Source organism: Perna viridis, chromosome 12, assembly GCF_037379345.1.
Source record: "Perna viridis isolate PV_CMFRI_1.1 ecotype Kerala chromosome 12, ASM3737934v1, whole genome shotgun sequence".
In the NCBI taxonomy this organism is placed as follows: domain Eukaryota; kingdom Metazoa; phylum Mollusca; class Bivalvia; order Mytilida; family Mytilidae; genus Perna; species Perna viridis.
Window position 1 is genome coordinate 29,004,254 of NC_142456.1, and position 23,838 is coordinate 29,028,091.

Below are 23,838 nucleotides of genomic sequence, written 5' to 3' on the forward strand. Positions count from 1 at the left end.
ACTGTATATGGCAACATCAAAGCAGTCTACCCGTAAATTTTATTATACCATTTTTCCAATTCTCTGTCCATGTGTTCTTCTTACATACAGAAGGGTTGAAGTAGCTGGTTAAATCTAACTGCTGTAACAGTTCTGAGGTGAAGTATCCAGGTAAGACTCCTCCTAGTGTCTGTTTTCTCTCCTTAGTCCACTGTTCTAGTGAAAAATCTGAAAAAAAAAAACAACAAATATCAGTTGAATTTCATTAAAAGGAAAGATACAAGAACTTATCATCTAAGGTAAAAAATAACATTTAAATATAATTACATTTACTGGATAATAGGCTTTACACATGATGTATCATGAGTCGTTGAAACACATCTTCAAACTTTCTATTTAGGCCATGCCCACAATCAAGTGGACTACTTTTTAGTGTTCACTGTTTTTTTTGCCTATTTCAATGTTTATCTAAAATATAATAGCAAAAAATAAGAGAAACATATGAAATAAAATTATAAGAATTAAATGTTTTATTTTTTTGTGTTTCATTGGCATGTAAAAGCCATAATTGATAGCATATTTTTGAAATGAAGTGCTAGCACACTTCAATGAAAATGTGCTACAGTCAATGCTTTTACATGCTGATAAAGCATAAAAAATGAAGCATTCAATTCTGAAGTAAACCAAATACTTGCGACTCCAAAAAAACAAAAAAAAACAACAGAAAATAACTCAATAAGTTTCATTTGAACAATATGAGAACACATATTGCTACTGTTTTAGTTCCCTGGTTCAGCCATGTGAGCCATACAGACAAATTATGTAATTTAATGTATGTGGCTGTTGGTCAACAAAGACAGTTGCTTAATTATTTACTTCAATTCCATTTTTTTTGGGGGGTGGGGGGTGGGGGGGGCATAAAAAATTAGGAAAAAGTGTTCACTCTATGATAATCTTTTGCTTTAGAATTTTTAAGGTTTACACTTATGCACATGATGTACACTAAATTTGATTAGTTGCATGAAAAGAATGCCTGAATGTCAATAGATTTTACTGAATTTAACAAGAGAACGTTCTCTTACCATGTAAAATAAAATTCTGAACATGACTATTGAATCCTTAGAAGCATTCAAAAGGCAGACATCATTGTGTGAATAAGTACCTTTGACAGGATAGTCTCTAGTCCATGTACATTGTTTCTTTGGAAGTCTGGTGTTGTACAGTACAGGTGTAGTGATGTTACAAACATTCAATGACTCAATGCAGAAATTTAGTGTCATATTTAGTATAAACAAATCCTCATCCTTAAAGTCATATACACTGTACCTGTTAACAAACAGTTTTAATTAAGTACCAGTCCATATAATATTCAGACACTGCCAATGTAAGGTGATATATGGTGTAAAAAAACCATGGATCAGGTGATGCTTTTGTGGTCTACATAATGCTACATTTTAATGTGACAATAGTCCTTTCTGTATTTAGATATGTACTTTTGAGCAAAGTACACTTTAATCTCTCACTAAAATCACCCAAATCAAACCAAATCAAGAAAGATAACTCTTGCAAAGTGCTAATTTCATGTAAAATCTATGTAAATTTTATTTCAAAAGTGCAACCCCACAGTGAAAAACCATGACTAGTTATGTGACCTATAACAGTTTCTGAACAAGAAATAAAACTGAATTCGGTCAGTAACTATGACTAATATGTGATATATAATGGATGATGCAGGATGATTTGAAGCTTTGTTCATATATGAAAAACCCAGGAGGAATATTCTGTATTCTGCTTACATCCTACTAAGTGTTATAAAATAGTAAAACAAATATTATTTATACGATAGAAAGCATTTATTCACATGCATAACTTTGAAGACCTTTGTCTTGTTCAATATCACTGTAACAATGATGTTAAGTAGCTGTCTTTGTAAGAATCATGCAAAATCTGAAAAATATGATACACCACAAAAAAGGCTACATATTTTTATTTTTGTTATTAACTTGTTTTATGGGTTTATATTGTGAAATGTGTAATTATTCATTCATATCTGCCTGCTCTTAGGAGATAATCAACACTGAAAACCCAATAGATTCTATTATATTTGAGTGTCATTTACAGAGTTATCTCCCTTAATTCTGAAATGTACAGCACATTCTATATAATTTCTATCGCCTTAGAACATGGGTTGTATGAAAAACGGAATGTTAATTTCTGCATATTATGGCAATTCAAACAAAATATAAAAAATAAAAATATGTAGGCTTTTCACCCATGAATCAAATTTTGCATGATTCTTAGCTAGAGTGCTACTTAAAAAAACCCTATTTTGCAAAATATCAATGGGTTTTCTTTCAAGATAGCTCATACAAGTGCTATCTTTTTGGACTTATTGTTATAGTGTTATTTAACAGGAAGTATTAACTTACTCAGTTCGAAGAAGGCCAAGTAAATTAAAGTGTTGTTTCTGTCCATTAACAAGATCCAGCAATTTGTACTTATGACTCATTTTTTCTACTTGAATTGTTATTTCTTCATAGCATGGATCCAGACTGAGATCAAAACTGAAAGTTCTGTTGATCAGAGGTACAGACATACAACATCTAATGTCAGTACATGTGTCTGTCAGTTGACAAACTATGTTTTCCGGTAGCATTGGTAGAGTTACCTCCCTTGAACATTCTAAACAAACAATATAGAAAAATTTAAATAAATTATTGAGGTTAACATAGGGTAACAATTATAATGCTAAGTAGAATGCATCATACACTTTTTGTTATATTCTGGGGTCTAGTGCTAATTAAGTTTTGGTGGAAAAGACATGAAGATTTAAGACTTTGACATGGTCATATTTATTTGGTTAAGAAATAATGATATGAAAAGAAGGGTAAACCTTACTAGTATTTTTTTTCTACAATAGCTGACTTTAAATCATAGGAAATGAAACATAAGACAATGCATGACCCCAAATTTGTAGCATGCATTTATACAAAAAAAAGTGTTGACACAAAATTTGTTGTTTTGATTTCATTATACTATAAAATAACATCTTCTCTAAAAGGAGTGTCTTGATAGGCACCAAAATGATTTAATAAAGGTTTAGAAACACAGAAACTTACAAAGGAACAGTTGAGTCTAGTTTTTCTATAATTCTTAATGTTAAACATTGACATTTCTCTACATTACTTCGAAATGTTTGTCACAATTTTTTATATGAAATTATCAATTACTGTCCATTTGAGCTTTTCCATTGCATTACTTAGTACCTGTATCTGAGCTTCATTTTTTCCGACACAGTCGGTATAGCTTCGCATTTTACCCTTTGACCTTAAGGACACCCTTCTATGGAAATGCAAGTCACCTAATCACAGTTTTTTTTCCCCAATTGGCCAAATACTGATAACTTAGTGGCATTTGAAAAATCTGTATCAAAAATTTGTAATTGCATTCGAAAAAAACTTTATCAGAACCTTAAAAATTGCGTGCCATGTGTTATTTTCTTGAAAGAAATGTAGAAACTTATCGTACTGCGTCGGCTATTTTTTTTTTTTTTAAGATAGTACTTGTTAAATTGTTTATCTGATAAGCTTAATATCAAGAACTCATTAATTCAACATGGTTTATGTCATCTTAATCACTTATACAAATAGACAGAGCTATAGATACCTGACAACCAGCCACTGGAGTTAGTCTGATACATATTACATTTGGTATCCTTCAGATAAGCAGCAATATTTAGATCTGACAGAAGTTTTGTACTGACATATGGAGCCAGAGGTACTGATGGTGTGAAACTTTTATTTTTCATCCATTCATTGAAGGAGAAATCTAAAGTGAAAAAGTATATAGTAACAATCAATAGCAGAGTATCACATACCATTTTCAGTCTTTTTTTTGTGGTGGGGGGGGGAGAGTTTTCCCTTATCCAGTGATGATTTTACAAGGTAAACACACAATAAGGAAATTCACAATATTGGAAGTAACATACACTAAAAAAAGAATCATTCAAATCTGGATTTAAAAAAGCAGAAAAAAATCATATCTGCTTATCATAATTATACATTTCCACTTAATGGTCTTCAATTTCAATATTACAATCAATATTTTAAGAAAGAAGTTGGTAATGAAATCATTCAAAATGTAGTAGTTATTGACATGCAATAAACACCTTTAATGTAGAATGTAGAGTTCCAATCACAATCATGTTTAGGCAGTCTGTATTTGTTGAAAACCTTGACTGATACATAGCAAGTTCCTTCAGTTTCTGTACACACACTTAGATCCATATCTATTAAATACTCCTTCTCAATAGAGAGATCTGTGATAGTAAATCTGAAAAAAAATATTCCAGAATAACTAAACTGATACTTAGTCAAATCTTGGTACAAATGTACTTCACCAAAATATTGAAAAAAAAACTCCATTTTTAACAATGGCTGTTTATCAAAAGAAGCAGGAAAACTTACTTATAAGAAGTAAAGACTCTTTTATCTGTGTTTTAATTACTGTATAATATTTTATACTTTTGGGTATCAAATTTAATTTGTCATTTTCATTGTTCAAACTAATATTCCCAATGAATTGTAAATTTCAAATTAAACTTTTGAAGCAATCCACCAATTCAAAAAGCCAGGATTAACAAACCATGATAACAGACACCAACAAATAAAAAAAACTTTTTCAATACTCATTATTTGTTTTCAAAGACAAGGGTCATGTGATTTCGTGGAGAATCACAAGAACTTTGTAACTCACAAGAAAAGATTTGGATGGTGCATTTCGTTATATTTTTGTTTTAAGCAACGATATCCAATTTTTTAACAAAGAATGAGTTCCCAGTATCTTTTCAAATATCCTTACTTAAATCAGAGTGGAGGATATGACAAGGCTGACTAACTTCTTGGGGAAAATGTTGACTTATATATATTGCTATAATTCAATAGTCCTTGAGTTAATGAATAATGGTTGAATAAAAAGGACTGAAACAATTAACTGCTAAGATCAATGAATCAGCTATTTCATAAAATTAGCTTTTTTATTATTACCTATTAATTTTTTGGATTCATGGTCTATTCTATAAAGTGAAAAAATTAGACAATAATTTAATCTAAGTTTTCAGGTACAGACAACAAATCTGTAAACTACTGAATATATGTTCTACTATAAGGGACTCTTGATTTACATTAATAGTGTCGACTATTTATAAACACTGTTTTGGAAACTGGTGTTGTAGTCCCAGAACCGTGTTTTGGAAACTGGTGTTGCAGTCCCAGAACCGTGTTTTGGAAACTGGTGTTGCAGTCCCAGAACCGTGTTTTGGAAACTGGTGTTGCAGTCCCAGAACTGATCCCTGCATCTGTTTGATGGATCAATGACCGTTGTTTGAATGGTTGTTGACGAATCAATACCCAAAGATCAGTGACCAATCTGATCACAGTTTTAAATATTAATAGACAACTGATTATAGTCAAACTATATCCTTTTGAAAAAATCCACGGATAAAATTTCTATTGTAGATATCAGTTGTAATCAATATCAATGCATGTATCTATTATAGAGTTAAATAAACAAAAAAATTCCTAAACATTGTCTTATGTAAAACTTTGTATTGCAAATATTAATTGTTTCAAATGCAACTAAAATGTATTGTTATAAATACCTGAAAAAAATACAATAAAGTAAAACAAAATAACTTACTCCATTCTAACAAAACCAAACAACCATACTTGGACAGGCTGTCCCCATTCATAATCAAAGAGAAAACGATCAAACGTTAATTGTTCTATAGCTACTGTCAGTTTATACAGGCACGGTTCTATGTTGATGTAAGTCCTAAATGATCTACCAATCTGGTCAGCTGTCATACAACATTCAACAGCTGTGCATGTATCCTGAATTCTACAACTCACCGCTCCGGTGTTAATATGTAACACTGTCATTGGCAGCTTACAATCTGATAGAGAAAAAAGGAACATATTACCAGGTGAATTTTTACACAAGAACCTTGGGATTGCACCCACTTTCAGTTTTGACACAATAGGCAAGGAATTTTATAATTACTAAAATAATCAATTTCAATGCTTTCACATTCTATAAGTTTCAAACATTATATTGTTCTAATCATTCCTGAAACCATTTTCTCCCATTCTAAGTCGGTGATTACTGCACATGATTTTTTAACTATCAGAAGGTGATTAAATTTCTGCTGGAGTTTTCCCCCCATTTTACATTTTCAAGTTTTCTACAGATTTCATGGGGGAAACAGATTCTCCTTCAATGCTCTCAGGGATTACAAGATTTCTCCAATCTAAACAGTTAAATTTTAAATTTAACCCATACTGAAGTTTGTGGGTTAAAATCTAAAATTTAAATATCTCGAGTGGAGAAGTCTTGTAATCCCCTCGAGACTGAAGAATCTATAAATAAATCATTATACCATTTTTCCATCCCATTACACTCGGACTAAATGGAGACTTGTTTCTGTCACACTGATTTTCAAGAAGGAACTCTGTGATCCTTAGTGTATCCATCAGGCTTCTACTCTCAGTTGCAGTCAGGTGATGTGTCTCTGGTAAACCTCTGTCACTTAAAAATTTTATAAATGAGAAACCTGAAAAGACACATGTAGAAGAATTTAAATATATAGATAAAGTAAATATATCTATTAACATTGTTTCATGTTGGAGATTTTTACATAAATACAAGTTATTTTTATGTTTACTAATGCAAAGAGTAATCAAGGGAACCAAGACTCTAGCGGAAATCAAAAGAATGTAATTCAGGGACAAAGACCAGACATGAAAAACAGACAAACACAACAAAGAACACAAAGTAATTAAAATAATACATACAAAGAAAGAAAAAACAATGAGCAACTCGGACCCCACTAAAAACTGGGAGTATGGACCAGGTGCACTGGTAGGGTAAGTGTCTTCTGTTTACTCAAAGTTATATTGTAACTCCTTTTTTCTTAGCGTTTCCCGTTTGGAGCTTAATTGGAAGTAAACAATTTCTTCTCGCTGATTGGTCATTTTTATGTAAGAGTTCTTGACCAAGCTTACAAATTATGATGTTAGAAGTAAATACAGAATTGTTTACATTTTTTATGTTTTGAATTTATTTATATTTAATGTGTCTATAAATTTTAACAATTTCAGTAAAAATCTTACAATTTGTTTAAGTGTAGGTCTTCCTAACTCTTTGTATAGTAGAAGGATGTTAGCGTAAAAGAACATTTTGGATATAAAAACAATTTTTCCAGTGTTTTTCACAGAAAATGTAGTAATTTTACTAATTTCTCCAACAAAGCTTACAATTTTTTATGTAGAAGAGATTCTAAATTTATTATTGATTTTGAGGGAGTCTCCCCTACCTGTTGAAGGGATGATTTGGTTGAATATATTGTTTGGTTAAGAAATATTTTTAAGAGGTGAAAAACAAGATGTAAAATCAACAATCAGTAAAATAGAAGTGAAGACTACTTACCACAATTTTACAGGTATTCAGAGAAATGATTCATTACTTGTTTATACAGAAATGGAAGATAAAAAAAAAAGATAAAACTACAGAAATTGTCTCATACTAAAATCACAGTATTAACCCCTATATACTGCACCCAGTAGCTTGTGCAATATAAAAATAAAGAGTACCTGATTTACTTTTGCTAAACATTTTTTTAAAAAATCCTGTAATTTTAGCTTTTTATCTAAATATCAAGTAGTTGGTACGAAAAGTACTAGATTAAAGTGAATTTACCAAGACTAAAATTTCTTCAAAATCCATGATTTGGTTTGGAAAGAGTATCCTTACTGGATGTGAACTGAACTGGTTTGGAAAGAGTATCCTTACTGGATGTGAACAGAATTGGTTTGGAAAGAGTATCCTTACTGGATGTGAACAAACAATACCTTTACGTTAGATCATGTCTTGGTGCAGGGATCTGACAATTAAGATTCTTCTTTATATACATCTACACATAAAACTGATGCCTAATCTTTCTCCTAAATGTCATCAAAATCTATTGAGAAATTTAGGAGAAGATATGGGTACAAGTTGTAGATAAATGAACAAATAGACAACCAGGGTGATCCCTTTATACATCCCCCAAAACTGTTTGTGGAAGTACATGGTGATCCCTTTATATCCCTCAAACTTTGCGGAAGTACATGTTGATCCATACTGTTCGTGGAAGTACATGTATACTAAGTCTTACCTGGATCAACAAAGTCACTTTTCCAGTCACATAATGCTTTTGGCAGCTGGGTTTTTCTAAGGACTGGCATACTGATTAAACATGGTCCTTTGGATTCAAAACAGACACTCAAGTTTAAACTGACAAGGAACTTTCTTTCACTATCTAGATCATCTATCACATAGCTATAAAACGAAAAATAAATTTCAATGAATATGTAAAAGAGTTTGGTTATCAATATTTGGTTGTTACAGAAGATACATTAAATTTACCTGCTGCATCTACTTGGATGAAAACAAAAAACAAAAAAAGATTAAAATAAAGCAATTATTGAGTGAAGCAAATACCTTAAAAATCTTATAGATCATCTCTCCAACCATAAATTCCTGAAGAATCAAATTAATTTGAAGCTTGTTGAATAAAGAGCTGCAAAATGAGCGCATAAAACGCCTGTTGGCTAAGCACAAAAACTGAAAGACAACCTTGCTTTTTTTATGAAAAATTGCAAAAAACCAGAAACATGAAATTGAAATTTTTTAAGAAATGAAATGGAGCCCATGATCTTGGATACAAAGTATTGTTGCAATTGCTGAAAGCAATTTAGAGCACAAAAACAGAAAAAAAAAAAATCTGCATTTTTTGAATGTAAAAAGTCTTCAGTAAAATTCAAAAACCAAAGTTCAAAATAAATGTAAAAATTAAATTGTTAATAATGCAAAAAAATGTAATTGACCAAAGTTTTATTTAAATGGCTTAAAGCATTTTGGAGTTATCGTACCAAGTGTTGACAACAGATAGACGGAGAGACAGACAGCGGTAAGCCATAATATATCCCATCAAAATTGACAGGTGTATAAAACATCATTACAAATACCTAGATATGAGGAACAAACACTTTTAATACAGTTGTTGTGTAAACATTGACCAATTCACAATTATTTGTATGTCATTAATGATACATACTCTAAATGCACGGCACCATGAAGTTTGATATGTTCCTGTTGTCCAAAGGGATAGTCAAATAGACTGATGTTCACTACCAGATTCTCAATACCAAGACTGAGTTTCCTGTTACAGGGATCCAAACTGAGGTATGTATTCAGTGTTCTACCAATCAATTGTACATCTGTACAGCACGTTACACCAGTACAGTAGTCATACACATGGCAGTATGTATTGTTTGGCAATGGCTTCAAGTCTATTGGCTTTGGACATCCTTAAAATAATAAATAGTCAAATGTTAGCCAAAACAAGTAAAAAATCACCCCTTGACTAATGATGAACTAAAAATAATTGTTGGTGCAGCACAAATAATTATTCATTTTGAGGTTAAATTCAGACATGTGGATTCTGCAACAAGAGGCTGCCAGAAGCCTGAATTGTTTACCTAGTCCACGTTTCTCCTTTCAAGGACAATAATTCAAAAAGTTGTCCAAAAACTAAGACCTAATCAAGACTCTAGTGTCTTAACTAAAAAGATCATAAAATTGTTTTTTCCTATCTCTTATATTTTTCAAAATATTGTCTGAAAACGACAAAAAAAAAACAAAAAAAAAAAAACTTCAATTTTCGCCTTTCAAGGACTACTACTCTAACAAGGAGTCATCTGACAATTTTGACCCAATATGGACATTTGTAGGCTTTATCATAAGGATTATTTCATTTATAAAAAGTTTTTTCCTATCTCTCATTATTTTCAAGATATTGACTGAAAACTGCAAAAAAAACATTATTTTTTGCCTTTCAAGTGCAGTAACTCTAACAAGGAGTCATTCCGCTGTAGACTTTTGTAAAGCTCTTCAAACTGAAGAAGGAAAGTTACATTTATTTTCCAATCTCTTATAGTTTTTGAGATGTATGTACAAATTAGTGACTTGTCCCCTGTGGTCTAAAAAAAAAAAGCAACAGCGACCATGTTTTACACTTGATCTTAATAATCAATACAATTGTTAAAGTAGATAGATACCTTAAGGAAGCTGCTGACTAAGTTGGTAATCCACTAAGTGGTTTCAGAGGAGAAGATTGTCAAAGAAAATTTAACAAAGGATGACAGACGAAAACGATGACAAGGATGACAATAGTTTATACTGGTGCAATACAAACAGCAGTAGAAGACAAACCTTTATTCCAGCTGTCTTTGTTTGGAAAGAATGGTAAATTATATTGGTCACACTGATCTGATTTGAGGAAAGGTGCAATTCCAAGGTCATGTAATAACTCTGACGTTGTGTGTGATTCTAGTTTCTGTAGGGTTGTACTGAGTCCTAGTTCTGTCAGGTATGTACTCAGGGAGAAGTCTGAAATACAAAATTCATAGACAATCCCCATCATAGATTAGTAAATTATCACACTTTACCATCAAAATGACAGCAAAGTTTAACTACAAAATCTGCTAGTTTTTTATAAAATGTATATATATTTTATGCACTGCTAACAAATCTGCACAATTATATTTGGAATGCTGGGTTTTAAAACTTAAAATAAGAAAAACTGTGACTGTCAGCAATGCTCACAAATTTGATATACCAAGTCCCCCATTTGAAAACATGTCCCAATATTCAGCAATGAAAAAGTCCATGTTTTACTATATGAAACCACAAAATTGATTTGGATCAAAATAAAAAACAGGACGTACACAATGAGAACAGGTTATAAAGATTCTATAAAAGTTTCATTAAATTCTATTTCAGTGGTGTAGGAGGAGTAACATATTAGTGATGGGTCCCTCCATGTCAAAGCCATATGAATAATATACAATATAAATCATAACTAAATTATTGAAGTAATACCTTTGATTTTAAAGTCTGTGTTCCAGTTGCATGGTAATTTAGGAAGTTTATTTCCATCAAAAATTTTCATATTTACTTCACAAAGGCCTGATGACTCCAAGCAGATAGAAATGTTTAGGTGGAAAACAAACACATTGTCATTCACAAGGTTATCAATTGTGAAACTGCAAAAGAAAAAAAAATATTTGTACAAATCTGATACTAAACGTAAAAGCTTAAAAAAAAAAAAAAGAGTTATTTCAAAGTTTTTGTTATTCAAACACTACTAGTGATGACCTGGTAATCACTTAAATAAAATCTTGCAATATTTACTCAAAATTACTACTCTTGAGACAGCAGGCTCAAAATGAACTCATAAATTTTCACACAATTGAAAAATATTTCAGCTTTATTACCTCGACTTATCTACACCAAAATATCACATAACTTAAGACTCCTTTTGACATCGCTGATGGTCAGGTATATTCTATACCATTCATTCACCAAAAATATCTGTATATAGTCTGAATGAACCAAAAAATATATGTACACAGCCTGAGTGTACCTAAACATATTTGTATACAGTCTGATTGTACCAAAAAATATGAGTAACTAGTACAGTCCCAATCGGTGCAACTATTTGACAGATCAATGACAGTTCTAATTGCAGTTTTGTTATGTAAAAAGACTGATCATTGGTTCATGTAAATTTCAGAATTTTGATTGAATATTAAATTTACTTGGAATATGACAAAAATCATCATTTTTGTTGCATTGAAAACAGTTTTATTTTCAAATACGTGTAATAGTAAATGAATTAATTTGTGAAAAATGAAAAATCAAAGCAAACCAATCCATGAAAATATTTAACTGATCATTGGTCTCATGATATAAAATGGAAGAAAGCACTAGTTTAATGGACCAATGACTGATTGGAAACTTATCAGTAAATGATGAATGATGGCTATTATATATAGTTGTATGGACTGGTTCGGGTACTGTAGCACTGAAATTATATTGAGTATCACTGAAAACCCCAGAAGATTCAACATGATTTAACTTCTAAAAAAAAGAACCATACACTTATTTTGTTTATACACACAGTTCTGATGATACATACTTGACCCTGACTATCCCAAGTAAAGATAACTGTTCCAATGATCCCCACTTATATTCCATCAGTGAGAAGCTCAAGTGAATCTTCTCTATCTCAACACTGAGAGTAAATTCACATGGATCAAGGTTGACACTGACATGAATATTACGTTTGAAGCTTGTCATTGTTACACAACAATCAACGGCAGTACAACTATCAGGAATGTAACAAGATGCATGATTGGAGATATTCATAAGGGAGGTCACTGGTTCTACACAGCCTAAAACAGAGAAAGAATATAATAGAAGAGCACTTTACAAAACTAGTACAATAAATATAGTGTCCCTAAAAAAAAGTTACTTCCACTTCAGATTAATTTTTTCTGTCCTTTACAGTTGAAAAGTATCTGAAGATCAAATACAAAACAATCACTTTATCTAAAACTTTTTATAATGATAAAATACAGGCAATAAACTTAGAATTATGAATGGCATACTGTAAAGAAGAATTATATATTAAAAGCTTTAATTTCTTCTTTTACATGTCTTATTCATGTCAATATGAGGAAGGGGGAAGCTTCAACGTCTTGAAGAAACATAAATTCAAACATCTTTAATAATATTTGTTAACCCTATAATTATTAACTTCCAAAAATGGTAAAATTTGATGTAACAGTTTTTATTGTCTTAAAGCATTCTCTTTATGATCTAAAATATGTATTGGCCAAAATGTCCTACATTCGTAAGGAACTATGGGTGGTCATAGTCCTATATGTCTTTAGGTCGAAATTGTCTAGTATTACGTCATTTTCCTAAATCTTCAGGTGCCACGATTTGACCATTCCAATCTGGAAAAAGCTAAGAATCGATTTGTATTTAATCATTGAAGCTAGCAAATGTTTTCCGAGACTGGTGTGGTTCTCAATTACATTTACAAGAAAACGAGAATGAAGCTGCCATGATGCTATTTTTAAGCTCCCGATATTACAATACCGTTAGTCCATCCAATGCTGCTACTATTGTATGTAGATCGATCACATTCTGGTGAGTTTAGATAGGTTGACAAACCAAGCTGTTCTGACAGCTGAGAAATTACAGAATCAGTCAGACTTGTAATGCCCTCTGTCATCATATATTTCTTTAAAGAGAAATCTGTGAGAGAAAAAAAAACTCATATAGAAAGATCATTCCCTATAAAATTTGTTTTGTTTTCATATTACTTAGACAAATATCAATACTAGACATTACATGTATACATAAAACAATGACTGAAATGTAATATACAGGACTCAAATAATTTGGCCAATCTTAATTACATGTATTTAATTCAGGAAAACAGCACAGCAAATGACCTTAGAATTATTTCAAAAGCTGATCTTGTTACAAAAAGAATCTAAACAATACAGGTTGAGTAATGATAATAAAACCTGGTATCCTGTAGTCCATGTTCCAATTACATGACGGTTTTGGTAATCTTGCATGATTAAATATCTGATGATCCTGACATTTGCCATGTGACTCCCAACACAAACTCACTACCATGCTCAATAAATACTGGTCTTCAGCATACAGGTCATGTAACATGAATCTAAAACAATATTTTTGTTAACTGTAAAAAGTCAGCTGAATATTATCAACCCCAATATTGACCCCTAAGATCCGCATCCCAGATCCAGACAAATCAGGTCGACTAATTGATATGCCTCTGGCTGAATTACCTACACAACTGGTTAGGTACAACTGACTATCCCTGGAGTAAACTGTATCTTTTAAATATATCTCAATTTGAAAATGTTTCATTTCAACTTAAATTAAATTTAAGTTTCAATAGCCACTTAATTGACTTGGCTAAAGGATTAATTCTTAGCTGAATCTGTTTGTTACTGGATAGTCATTGAGCAGTCCAGGGTTTGATCCTTGGTGGCAGAGGTGTAGTTTGTTTTGTGAGTGAAATCAAGCCCTCCCATCACATATCTATGGAAAAGGTGACAGGAGATGTCTGCCAGAGCCAATATGCTAGTGGAGCGACACATCATGGATATACTGCTTTGCATGATGTGAAAATTTTCAGAAGGCATAAGCACTACTTGTACCAAATCCACAAGGCTGTTTACAGTATACTATACTAACCTGCATGAAAGGCGGGCTTTAGTACATAGTCAGGCAATGTTATAACAGCTTTAAAATAAATAATGTATATACCCTCTGTATAGGAGATTGGAGTATGAGAAGATTGCAGCATTTTTTTCAAATAAATATGATTATGATAATGATTATTGTCTAAACTTACCTTATTTTAAAAACTCCATAAAGATCTATCTGTCTCCATTTACCCCAGTCGTACTCATCTAATGTTGCATTTATCTGAAGGTTTTCTAAGTCAAATATCATGATGTAGTTACAGGGGTCAAATATCACCTTGACCTGGAATGACTTGCTAATGAAGTGTGCATCAACACAGCACTGTACATTTCGACATGTGTTGTCAAGGTAGCAGGTGATGTAGTCATCCTGTAGTCGTGGTAACGTAACTGAGGTAGATCGGCAGTCTGGTTTGATACAAAAGAGATACAAGTTTTAATTAAGGTACAAAAATAAAATTTATAATTTAAACTAGATGCATGCATCAAAGAACTTAAGTTGAAATTATAATATATATTCATTTTTGTGAGAGAAAAAAAATTGTCTACAATGGGTATTGTAATGGAAGACATTTAAAAACATTTAAACTATTGCCATAAGGGTTTCTACTAAAGACTCCCATGACTTCATACCTGTACTCCATCCCTCATACTGTGAAGCATAGACAGAAAATGGATCATGTCTGTCACACTGTTCAGTCTTCATGAACTTAGCAATACCCAGGGTATCAAGTAACAACATCACTGTATCCTGTGGTAGGTAAGATCCTGGGTTCAAACCTAATGACTTGTACCATGAGGACAGTGACCAGTCTGTAAATATATAGTTTTTTTAAGTAAAGACAATAGTAACTCATAAAAAAAAAACTAGAGATCAACATCACATACTTATATGTAAAGGGGGGATTCAACAGGAGATGGATAACTTACACAGAAGCTGCAAACTAAACATGCCCCACTTACAGAGGAAGTTGATATTGTACATCAAATGGAATCACTTAGAACATATGCTTATTACAACATATGGGGTTAACCTAGTTTTAAGGACAAAAACTATAGTGTAAAATGAGCAAACTAAATAAGAAAAAAGAGACAATCCATGAAAACAAATATCATATAAGGAACATAACAAAACTGTGATCTATACATAAGACTTGATATTAGAAAAGTATTAATCATATAAATAGCAACTAGTTATTTATTGTATGTTCCCAGTGTAATAAATTTAAATTTTTTTATCGTGAAATAAATGCTGTAATATTTTCCTTACCTGCCTGACCAACATTAACCATTCTCTAAGCTATTTTTACACTAGTGCAACTCAGCCAAAAATGTCGAAATGAGGTGTTGTTTGAATATGAAATTATTTTGGAAATAAGAAAATGACCAAAAATAAATGTAAAACTAACCCTTAATAAGGGGATTAGTAATGCCGGCATGGCTAAGGGGTAAGGTTAGTAGGATAACAAAAGTCAAGGAAACTTACTACCCCCGAAATCATGATGACACAACTTACTCCCTTAGTAGGGGTAAGTTTTATAAATAATTTTTTCACTCTAAAATCCAAAATAATTCCAAATTCAAGTAATACCTTGTTTTGAATATAGAAATTTATTATGGAGAAAATCTATACTATCAAAAGTTAAACTGGTTATCATTACTAAAATATATATCATTACTACTTGTGCCATGTTATGCAAACTTGTGAACAGAACAAGTTTGGCCCACTGCTTAAATCTGGATGTTCTTTGTCACTCATGATCATGGTTTGGTTATTTACTATCCTATTATATACTACAATATGGTCATTACTTACTCTGTTTTATAAATCCTTTCTCCCATCCACATGCTGTTTTAGGCAGTTTAGTGTCTTCAAGAAGGTTGGTGTGAATTACACATGGATTACTAATACCCCCAACAACATCGTTGAAACAGACTCTAAGATCCAGGTCAACATAAAATGCATTTTCTCCTGGCAAATCTATGATCTTATATCTATGAAGAGTCAAAGATATTCAGTGAAAGAGAGCATAAACACTGAATAGTAAATGCAAGGTATACAAACTTAACATCTTTTATGTTAACAACATTGCGTTAATGTAAAGCCAAAAAAACAAATGTGTGACAGACAATCTATTGGATGGATAAACAGAGATGAAGGTCACTATTAGTATAGTAAAACCAATGGGCCAGACATCATTTTAATTTGTATGGAGATTAAATCCTATAGTCTGAAAAACTGTAATAAGTCTCTGTTCAGGTTAATAGAAATCTGGTGATTTTAACAACATGAACAAGTAATCTGTTTTAAAAGGTACTTACTCAATCTGAAAAACTCTGGAAATATGGAATTGCTTTCTAACTCCAAATTCATAGTCAAGTAATGAAAATTCAAACTGGTATTTTTCAATTCCTATAGAAAGGGTGTAGTCACATGGGTCTAACATCAGATATACACTGATACTGTGATCTATCAGTCCTACATCTACACAACAGCTTACACCAGTACAGATAGAATCAATGTGGCAGGATATGTCAGAAGGTAGACTGGGGACAGAAACATTACTACTGCAAGCTGCAACCACAAAAAGGAGGACAAATCACAATAAAATTAACACATTGTCAAAGATTTCCCAGGCTATACATCTAAAGGCAGATTGTATAATTTCAAAAAGATTTCTAAATATATAGCCAAATATCTACTGTGATATGACATACATGTAAACTTAAACTAAATAGACTTATATTCGATTCAATATCATACAAGGAAGTGGAACTCCAGACTGAAAAATGATTCATATCTCAAATCATTTCATTAAAAAAAATGTTCTTGCTCTAAAAGCCCTAGCAATATCTAATTTCATTATGTAATAACCTGAGTTCCAACCATAAATATTTCTAGGATTATAGTTGGCTGACTTCCTGTCACATGATGGACGTAACATAAACCCAGCAATGCCTAAGTCCTCAAGAAGATAAGATGACATCAGTTTTGTCAGGTGGCTAGTTGTGTTGGGTAGTTGTTTCTCCTTCAACCATTCCTTCAAGTTAAAACCTGAAGTAGAGCAATATTTCACTACCAATCAATTAACTACAATATGTAAAGTTATATCCTTGAAATGTAACATAATACTGCTTTTTTCATATTCTTATTCAATGACACATGCAACTTTAATAATTGTATTATTCTACTCAATTCACTTAAACACTGTAACTAATTTTTCATTCAAACCTCACATTCAACCTTCTATCTAAAACAATGTTCAACTTGTTTTCAGATATTACCCTTTTACTACCATCTAATATCATAATAAATGTTTATATTTTACTACATACAAAAAAAAATGTTATCGAACAATCTAACTTCATAACTTTTACTATTCACAGACCTGGAACAGCAAATGCCTCTGTCCATTGACATGGTTGTTTGGGGAGTTTGTAGTTCTCCAATACAACATAGGAATACCTGCAGTCACCGAAACTCTCAAAACAAACACTGACCTTCACATCAAACAGAAACATTTTCTCAGCAGATAAATCTGATATCTTATAGCTGGAAAAAACATCATACAAAAGTTTATAAGTAAAACTATTCACTTAAGTTAAAATTGTAGATTTAAAAAAAGAGCATTTAATTATCCAGTAGAGTTGATGATCCAGTAGAGTTGATGAAAAGTAATGAATTATTAGATAACATGTTGCTATGTTTTATTATAAAGAGAATGTAAAATGTGAACCTTAATTGCTTTATATTGTTTTGGAGGATGATTCATCATATATTTGATATTAAACCTAAACAGCCTTAATGTATTTAACCAAAATAAACAAAGCAATGTAATATCTGCAATGAATGTTATAAACTAGGAGATAGGTCATAGTGTAAAATTGAGTACAAATTTGGAACAAAACTTTCCCGGATTTTGTTTTTAGTAAAAATTAAGTCAAATCACACAGTAAACCCTAGAATGATTATGCTGTTTCTACTTCATATTGTGTTTTTGGCTGTAGACCATAGGCTATTGCTTCTTCATGTACTGTTAAAAAATTTCACCAACTTCTTTTTATATTTGAGTATGATCCATGATACCATAGACATGAGGAACGCTATTCTCTGTGTATTACTTTATATCTATTTCAATGGTAATAATGCCTGCAGATATATCATGAGATGCTATTAAACAATTCACCTGTTATGTAACATAATAGTTACAAGTTTTCATTCCAACAAATATTACCTGAGTCTAAACATATTTCCAAGTGAAATGACTTCCCAAGTGTCATAGTGATAATCAAACAATGATACATTGACTTGTAGTTTCTCCAACCCGATACTAAGTTTGTAATGACAGACATCCAGCAACACATGAGCTTCTAGGGATCTGCCTAACAAAGGAATGTCAGTACAGCATTGTATTCCAGTACAGTAATCTGGTAACCTGCATGTCATTGCCACTGGTAAGGTAGGTGAAGGCAAAGCAATAGGGCAAGCTGCAAAAAAATTATAGAATGCTTTTTTTTTCATGTAATATGTGCATAGTAGGAAAAGGTATTTGAACTTTACATATATATATAAACCAATTGAAAGAAGTAAACAGTAAAAACGAACTTTGACCCTTACCTGTCATATTCCAGCCATGGTTATCAGGTAGATAGGATGACCTTTGACATGCTGTATCTTGTAAGTAACCTGCCACACCTAATTCCTCAAGCAAAAGATCTACACCATACTGAGGAAGACTTTGTCCTAACTTAATATCCTGCTCGTTCAACCAGTGTGTTAGAGAGAAATCTACAATGCACAATAGTTGTGTAACATTACATAAAAATTTACTTCACTTAAATAACTAGCAGTTTTAAGACAGCTTTCTAAAAACATGACTTAATGCAATCAAAGATTAACTAGAAATACTGTGAGCAAGCTCACAAAGAGAATACCCCCACTTCAAATGGACTGAAAAAAAAAAAAACAAAAACACTTGTTGGATTATATCCTTTGGCATCATCCAACAGTAATTACATTCCTTCATGCACAAATTGCATAAGACATGACCATTCTATACATTTTCATCAAAATCCCTTGATCAGTAAAGGAGGACTTGCACTTACAATTAAGGTTTTACCATGTAAAACCCTTAATTTAGATAATCTTCCTTTGTAGTCCTCCAGTAGTAATTATATTCCTTCACACATGGAGAGACAAGGTGATTCCTATATACCCCCAACTTTATTTGTAGGGGGTATAATGAAATCAGAAACTTACTGGCAATAGAGAATTCTCCAGTGTAGTCACAGAATGGTTTTGGTAGCATTACATTCTTCAATATTTCTATTTGCATGTCACATGGTTTATTGGATTCTAGGCATACACTCATGTTCATACTGACTACAAAGGCCTTCTCACTCTTAAAGTCATCTATCTTATACCTAGTAAAGATAATCAAAAATATCAATCATAAATTTAAACACGTGCCTCAATAAACAACATTCTATTTTTGTAAAAGCAGCCATGTTTTTTCTTGGATAAAAATTTGTAACGCTCATACCTAAAAAACAAAAATATCAATTTTAATTTAATTCATTCCAGTAGTCTCTGAGAGATTTTTTTAATAAATAACACTAAAAATAGCGAAAAAGGGTAATAAATCCAACATGACTTAACAGATTAGAATAAATATTTGACCATAGATAGATCTCATCATGCTTAACATATTTACCAATGTCAGAATTTGGCTAAACCTGATAGTTTTGGAGATAAATGCAAAAAAACATCTGTCTGACCCCTATGCATCCATATCAGTAATGGAAGCCATGTTTTTCAAAGCCTATCATATACAGAAATGAAAAAAAAACATATCCAAATCTTCAAATTTCTTAAGAAATCAATACAGTGAAACTTCTCCAAACTGGCCACCTCTGGGACAAGAAAAAATGGCCGGTTTATAGGGGTGGCCAGTTTTGTGAAAAATAGCAATGCATTCTAAGAGCTGTTTCAATTAATGTGTTCTATTACCCTACACCTTGTCAGTTTGTTGGTCGAAACATGTTTAATGCTTTTAATTCAAAACTTTTGGCCTTTTATTTCATTTCAAAGCTTGCATCATTTGTAAATGATTTGATTTTACAAATGGTACTGCCGACTAAATAATGTTCATGGTTTTGAAAGAATGTGTATTAAAAGATCATAGGGCTATTGATGGTAATTAATATAAAAAGTCTAATAATTTCATCCCCTATGTTGTTTTGGCTTGGGTACAGGTTACATTAATTGACAGTTAAAAGATGGTAAAGACTGTACTATTAAATGACCCTGGTTGCCTGATGTGTGTATACACCAATTAACAGTCAACCAGTGACAAACTGTAATGTCTGGATTAAATTTGTTGTTTAATCAACTGTCCCCTTCAATTATCATCTGTCCACTGATGAAATGCAAACCGGTCAGTGAATGAATTATTAATTACGTAGTCATTTACAGTTTTGTTAACACATTTATTACAGGTGAACAAAAACAGGACAACCGGAATTGAGAGGTTGTTTTTATTTGAAATATGTAACTAAAACTGTAAAAAACCAGCAGATGTACGGTTTTGGGGGATGGCCAGTCTACTGAAGACAAAACACACAGGTTTTAAGGTATATGGGCCAGGACTTTTGAAAAAAGCCGGTTTGAAGGGAGGACCGCTTTTCTGAGGGTCCGGTTTGGAGAAGTTTCACTGTACTACAAATATTTAAATTTTATTTAATTAAAATCTCTGGCTGTTGCAATTAAAATGGAGACACTTCAACGGTTTTTCATTAGAACAGAACAGCTTCCAAATTCTGATTCATCTTCATACTAATGTTCCACCAATATTTTGCACATTTTTTTACCACAGAAAAATTTGAAAACCTATCCCTATGCGAAATAGAAGGAACTATGGACACCTATATATATCACAGTATGCCCCCAATATGCAGTGGAGAAGGGGATGGGAGGTAATTATGAATGAGTTAAATTCTAATAACCATTTTACAGGATTATGATCATTTCCAGAAGTTCTTTAAAGTTGAAAAAGAACATAAATTAGAAATCAATACACAAATAAGTCTTACTGAATTCGGGAAAGCCCAAGGAATGAAAAAGATTCTGTTTGTCCAAAATCAACATTGAGAAGTGATATAGTACGGCTGAATTTTTCTATTCCAACTGTGAATTTGTTGGCACAGGGGTCAAGTACAACAAAGGCATTCAGCGACAAACCAAGCTTGTTGACATCAAGGCAACAGTTGATACCAGTACATGTATTCATCACATGACAGGAGAGATCAGCAGGTAAACTGGGGAGGTGTAGTTCAGCTGGACAGTCTGGAACAAAACAAATATTTGTTGCCTACAATTCATATCACAGAAAAATGTTTCTGTAATGTACTGTGCAAATAAAAAATGAAAAAGGAAAATATATGGCCATAAAATTCAAGTGTTTCAAGCAAAATTAAGTTCACTAAAAATAATCTGTGTAGAAATCTTTATTAATTTAAGGCAAAGGTCTTTGAAAAAAAAACTTTAATCAGAAAACTGGAAAAACTGTGAGCAGTGCTCGCTTAGTGATATCCCTTCCCCTCCACTAAAACCAAACAGCAAACCCCCAAAATTCATTCACATAATGGAAAATAATCTAGGTGAATACTGCCATCATGAATGTGAGAAAGTTTGAATTCCATTCATCCGTTTTAGAAGAGTTGCTGATAAGATAACCCCACCCAACCTGGTTGACATGACAAAGTCCATGCATCAGGAGACCAAATAGGGGGAACACAGTGGCATAATGTGACAAAGAATTGGAGGAAGTTAAATAAAATTCCATTTATTCATAACACTGACCTTGGCTAATGTTCCATCCCTGAGGTGATCTGGGAGTGTAGAGTGAACTATTTCTTCTACACCCAGGAACATTGAGGTATTTCTTGAGACCAAGATCCTGAACCAGCTGGTGGACAACATACTGTTCTAACTGTAATGTGTTAGATACACCATTGCTGTTCAACCATTGATTTAATGAAAAATCTGAAAGAAAACATATTCACTTTTTTAGACTGGAATTAGTCACCCATCATACACAATAACTTCTTTAACTTGAAAATAGGTAAATGAACAGTTGTCTGTCTGCCAACTTGTCTGAACACTTTATAAAAAATCTTTAAAAGGTCCATTCAAAGTACTACTATAAGTTCTCAGAAATTTATTTTCAACTAAAAAATAACATTAGAAATGCATTGGAATGCCAATTAAAGCATCGGAATGCCAATTAAAGCATCGGAATGCCAATTAAAGCATTCAGTGAGTCTGTTGTTTTTGTCATTTCAAGTTATCAAGTATAAACTTAACTGTTCATGGTCATTGAATGATTTACTGACTGAGACCATACAATATACCACTCTTATTCTATAATTAATACAAAGAGAAAGAAAGTCAATTCTTCCAAGAACAGACATTAGACGAAATTCACAATAATAGAAAGTCTGTACCTAACACGGACTGACAGATGGGATCCACAGAAAAGCAAAGCTTCTGGCCCAAGTTGCCTCAAGATAAGCAAATTCTTAACTAGTCTACTTCTTCATTTCCATAACATGGAGCATGATGACAAATTCATGAAATATTAATTATGTTTAAAGGAATCCAATTAATCTACATATTTATTTAAGGTATACTAACTTGGAGTAATGAATCCTGAGTTCCAGTCACAGAGTGGTTTAAATATTTTCAGATTCTTCAGGAGTGGCAACTGAATAACACATTCTGATGGTGACTTTTCCTCCAGACATACAGAAAAACTTAGGTCTATCATATACATTTTCTCACTGGCTAAGTCATCTATCTTATACCTTTAAGATAGTGATAAAATCAGAAATAAATGAGATCAGCTTATATGTATACGGTCAAAATGTAAAATGTGCTCAAACAGGAAGTTGTTGTTACCCAAACCAAAAATTAAATCCCACGATATGGCATACCTATATAAAACTTGAGTCAAAATATCAAGTGGCTGTCAAAAGTAGTATCAGAGAGAAATGTAGCCAAATGTGATATGGAACAACGAACACATGAAAACAGTATACTCCCTCTCCAACGGAGCGATTTGATGGTAGTAACCTAAGATTGAGATACGGAGTGTTAAGCTTTGATTATTTTACTATTAGAGTGTTTACTGCACTGGATAATTAAAGGATCCTTCATTTCATGATCACATTTTATAAATCTAGCAGATTTTTGTTTAAAAAGAGTTGAAACTTACAGCAACTGAAATCCTCCTTGTAACTCATATGTCTCTTCTTTACCCCATTCGTAGTTCAGTAAAGATTTTTTGACATGTAATGCTTCAATCCTCAGATCCATGGAATATTTACAGGGATCAAGTAAGATACTTGTAGTGACAGTACGATTCAGGAGTTTGACATAGATACAGCATTCTATACCTGAGCAGGAGTCTGACATAGAACAGGATACAGTAGGTGGTAAAACTGGTCTCCAAGTCATGGCAGGACATTCTGTCAATATAAAATAATAAAGTAGGCTCTAAGACACAACAGGTAGGTCTGTCAATAGCTTCACATCAAATAAACTAGACATTCAGCTATAGAAGAACTGTCAATGAAATCAAATGAATTAAAACATCCTATCTTT

The 23,838-nt window shown here is 32.2% G+C and overlaps 1 protein-coding gene across 3 annotated transcripts in view; it reads right to left on the bottom strand.

Moving 5' to 3' along the window:
• The window catches only part of LOC148601933 (uncharacterized), a 229,325-nt gene that overhangs the window by 116,511 nt on the left and 88,976 nt on the right, over window positions 1-23,838 (bottom strand). For all 3 annotated transcript variants that reach the window (XM_088554674.1, XM_088554673.1, XM_088554675.1), the window contains 27 exons: window positions 23,450-23,702; window positions 22,870-23,039; window positions 22,036-22,218; window positions 21,267-21,519; window positions 19,435-19,598; window positions 18,793-18,963; window positions 18,410-18,662; window positions 17,564-17,727; window positions 17,050-17,229; window positions 16,497-16,749; window positions 15,991-16,169; window positions 14,808-14,987; window positions 14,324-14,582; window positions 13,461-13,621; window positions 13,027-13,185; window positions 12,059-12,314; window positions 10,960-11,123; window positions 10,291-10,467; window positions 9,134-9,386; window positions 8,192-8,355; window positions 6,416-6,589; window positions 5,677-5,932; window positions 4,148-4,311; window positions 3,646-3,807; window positions 2,409-2,661; window positions 1,142-1,305; window positions 49-207 (listed from right to left, as the gene is read on the bottom strand). In XM_088554674.1, coding sequence (XP_088410800.1) covers window positions 49-207; window positions 1,142-1,305; window positions 2,409-2,661; window positions 3,646-3,807; window positions 4,148-4,311; window positions 5,677-5,932; window positions 6,416-6,589; window positions 8,192-8,355; window positions 9,134-9,386; window positions 10,291-10,467; window positions 10,960-11,123; window positions 12,059-12,314; window positions 13,027-13,185; window positions 13,461-13,621; window positions 14,324-14,582; window positions 14,808-14,987; window positions 15,991-16,169; window positions 16,497-16,749; window positions 17,050-17,229; window positions 17,564-17,727; window positions 18,410-18,662; window positions 18,793-18,963; window positions 19,435-19,598; window positions 21,267-21,519; window positions 22,036-22,218; window positions 22,870-23,039; window positions 23,450-23,702 — 5,328 coding nt within the window. The remainder of the gene's footprint in view (window positions 1-48; window positions 208-1,141; window positions 1,306-2,408; window positions 2,662-3,645; window positions 3,808-4,147; window positions 4,312-5,676; window positions 5,933-6,415; window positions 6,590-8,191; window positions 8,356-9,133; window positions 9,387-10,290; window positions 10,468-10,959; window positions 11,124-12,058; window positions 12,315-13,026; window positions 13,186-13,460; window positions 13,622-14,323; window positions 14,583-14,807; window positions 14,988-15,990; window positions 16,170-16,496; window positions 16,750-17,049; window positions 17,230-17,563; window positions 17,728-18,409; window positions 18,663-18,792; window positions 18,964-19,434; window positions 19,599-21,266; window positions 21,520-22,035; window positions 22,219-22,869; window positions 23,040-23,449; window positions 23,703-23,838) is intronic.